Consider the following 1,828-nt stretch of genomic DNA (forward strand, 5'->3'; position numbering starts at 1 on the left):
TGCTTAGAATATAAATTAACATGAGATTTTGCTGGAAGGTTTTAATTTAGATCATTTTAAAACACGAAGTTTGTATTATAGAATCAAGTGTGGCATCAGGTAGGGGTTGGTATCAAAAGGGTTAATTCACAAACTTTTCTCATAAATTAATATAGCATATCCAACATACTCTATTGGTCTCCCCTTGGTCATCATGTATTCATTACCATAAAGCATCACATTTTTCACATATACTTTTTTGAAATTTCTTCCTGATGATAACAATGGTTTACTTTTTATTAGAATTGTCCAGACATAGATTTAAGAATTCAATCTTAGGTATTACAGAATAAAAATAGTAATGAGCAAAGTACTAAAACACCCCTCTTTTATTTACAGATTATAAATATAAAGTATTCCAGTCAAGGGTGGAAACACGAGATTTTTTGTCGTGACATTCCTTGTACACCAGTTTAAGATTCTGTCTGGTGAACAAAAGATTATAAATTTTATCACATGACAATATCTGCTTTGTTTTTTTCATCTTAGCTGCCTTTAACACCATTGGTATAACAACCCGAGTCTTCTCAATTCTGTAATAAAAGCAATCATATGTTTAGTGTGCATTAATAGTGTTGATAAATATACATAAATAGGACATTCAGAAGAGATATGACAGTTTCTCAAGCTGACCATATGTACATCTCTCATATTTGATATTTTATTTGAGAATACTTTTTTCAATATTTCATTTTCATATTTAGTTTGCAAGGTTCTTTGTGAATTTGCATGTTGAAACAAATTTCGTTGAGTCTAAGGAGAGTCACTACACCAATATTAATGCACTGGTTCAATTCCACTCCTTTATTATTAGTCAATTAATTAAATATCCATACAACTAACTAATCGATTGTTTGTGTAACTTGTTGATTAAACAGTCATACAAGTTAAGGAAATTAGATGGATAATTAGTTGGATATTTAACCAATCGACTAATAATAAAGGAGTGGAATTGAACTGGTACATGTGTCATTAATATTGGCGTAATGACTATCCTTAGACTCTCTCTTTACTCTTTTACTCTTTTACTTGTTTCAGTCATTTGACTGCGGCCATGCTGGAGCACCGCCTTTAGTCGATAAAATCGACCCCAGGACTTATCCTTTGTAAGCCTAGTACTTATTTTATCGGTCTTTTTTTTTTTTGCCAAACCGCTAAGTTACAGGGGACGTAAACACACCAGCATCGGTTGTCAAGCGATGGTGGGGGGACAAACACAGACACACAAACATATATATATATACATATATACAACGGGCTTCTTTCAGTTTCCGTCTACCAAATCCACTCACAAGGCTTTGGTCGGCCCGAGGCTATAGAAGAAGACACTTGCCCAAGGTGCCACGCAGTTGGACTGAACCCGGAACCATGTGGTTGGTAAGCAAGCTACTTACCACACAGTCACTCCTGCAATACATTTTTTTCTTATGGTGCCTAGTTTAAGTGCAGCAAGTATAATGTCTCTCATTCAAGTACTAAATTTAAGGCCACAATTTTGAAACCAGATTGTAGTTCAGTTTATTCAATAGCCTAGATGCTTCGATTATACTACTTAATCACACACCCCACTAACAGTATACAACGTGCTACTTATTTCAGAGTTATTATCAACATAGAACATAAGCATATACCTATGTCCTTGCACAAATGAAGACTCACTCTATTTTACTTTTAGTTCTAATATATATGCATGCCTTGTGTGTGTGTGTGTGTGTGTGTGTGTGTGTGTGTGTGTTTGTGCATGTGTTTGTGTGTGCGTATACATACATTAAATAAAATTATATATATA

At 34.0% G+C, this 1,828-nt stretch overlaps 1 protein-coding gene across 3 annotated transcripts in view; it reads right to left on the reverse strand.

The window, feature by feature from the left end:
- Positions 1-350: 350 nt before the first annotated feature.
- Positions 351-1,828, reverse strand: part of LOC106869512 (DNA fragmentation factor subunit beta) — a 60,938-nt gene continuing 59,460 nt past the window's right edge. For all 3 annotated transcript variants that reach the window (XM_014915278.2, XM_052973718.1, XM_052973717.1), the window contains exon 6: positions 351-572. In XM_014915278.2, coding sequence (XP_014770764.1) covers positions 380-572 — 193 coding nt within the window. In that variant the 3' untranslated portion in view covers positions 351-379. The remainder of the gene's footprint in view (positions 573-1,828) is intronic.

Source organism: Octopus bimaculoides, chromosome 16 (assembly GCF_001194135.2).
Source record: "Octopus bimaculoides isolate UCB-OBI-ISO-001 chromosome 16, ASM119413v2, whole genome shotgun sequence".
Classification (NCBI taxonomy): Eukaryota; Metazoa; Mollusca; class Cephalopoda; order Octopoda; family Octopodidae; genus Octopus; species Octopus bimaculoides.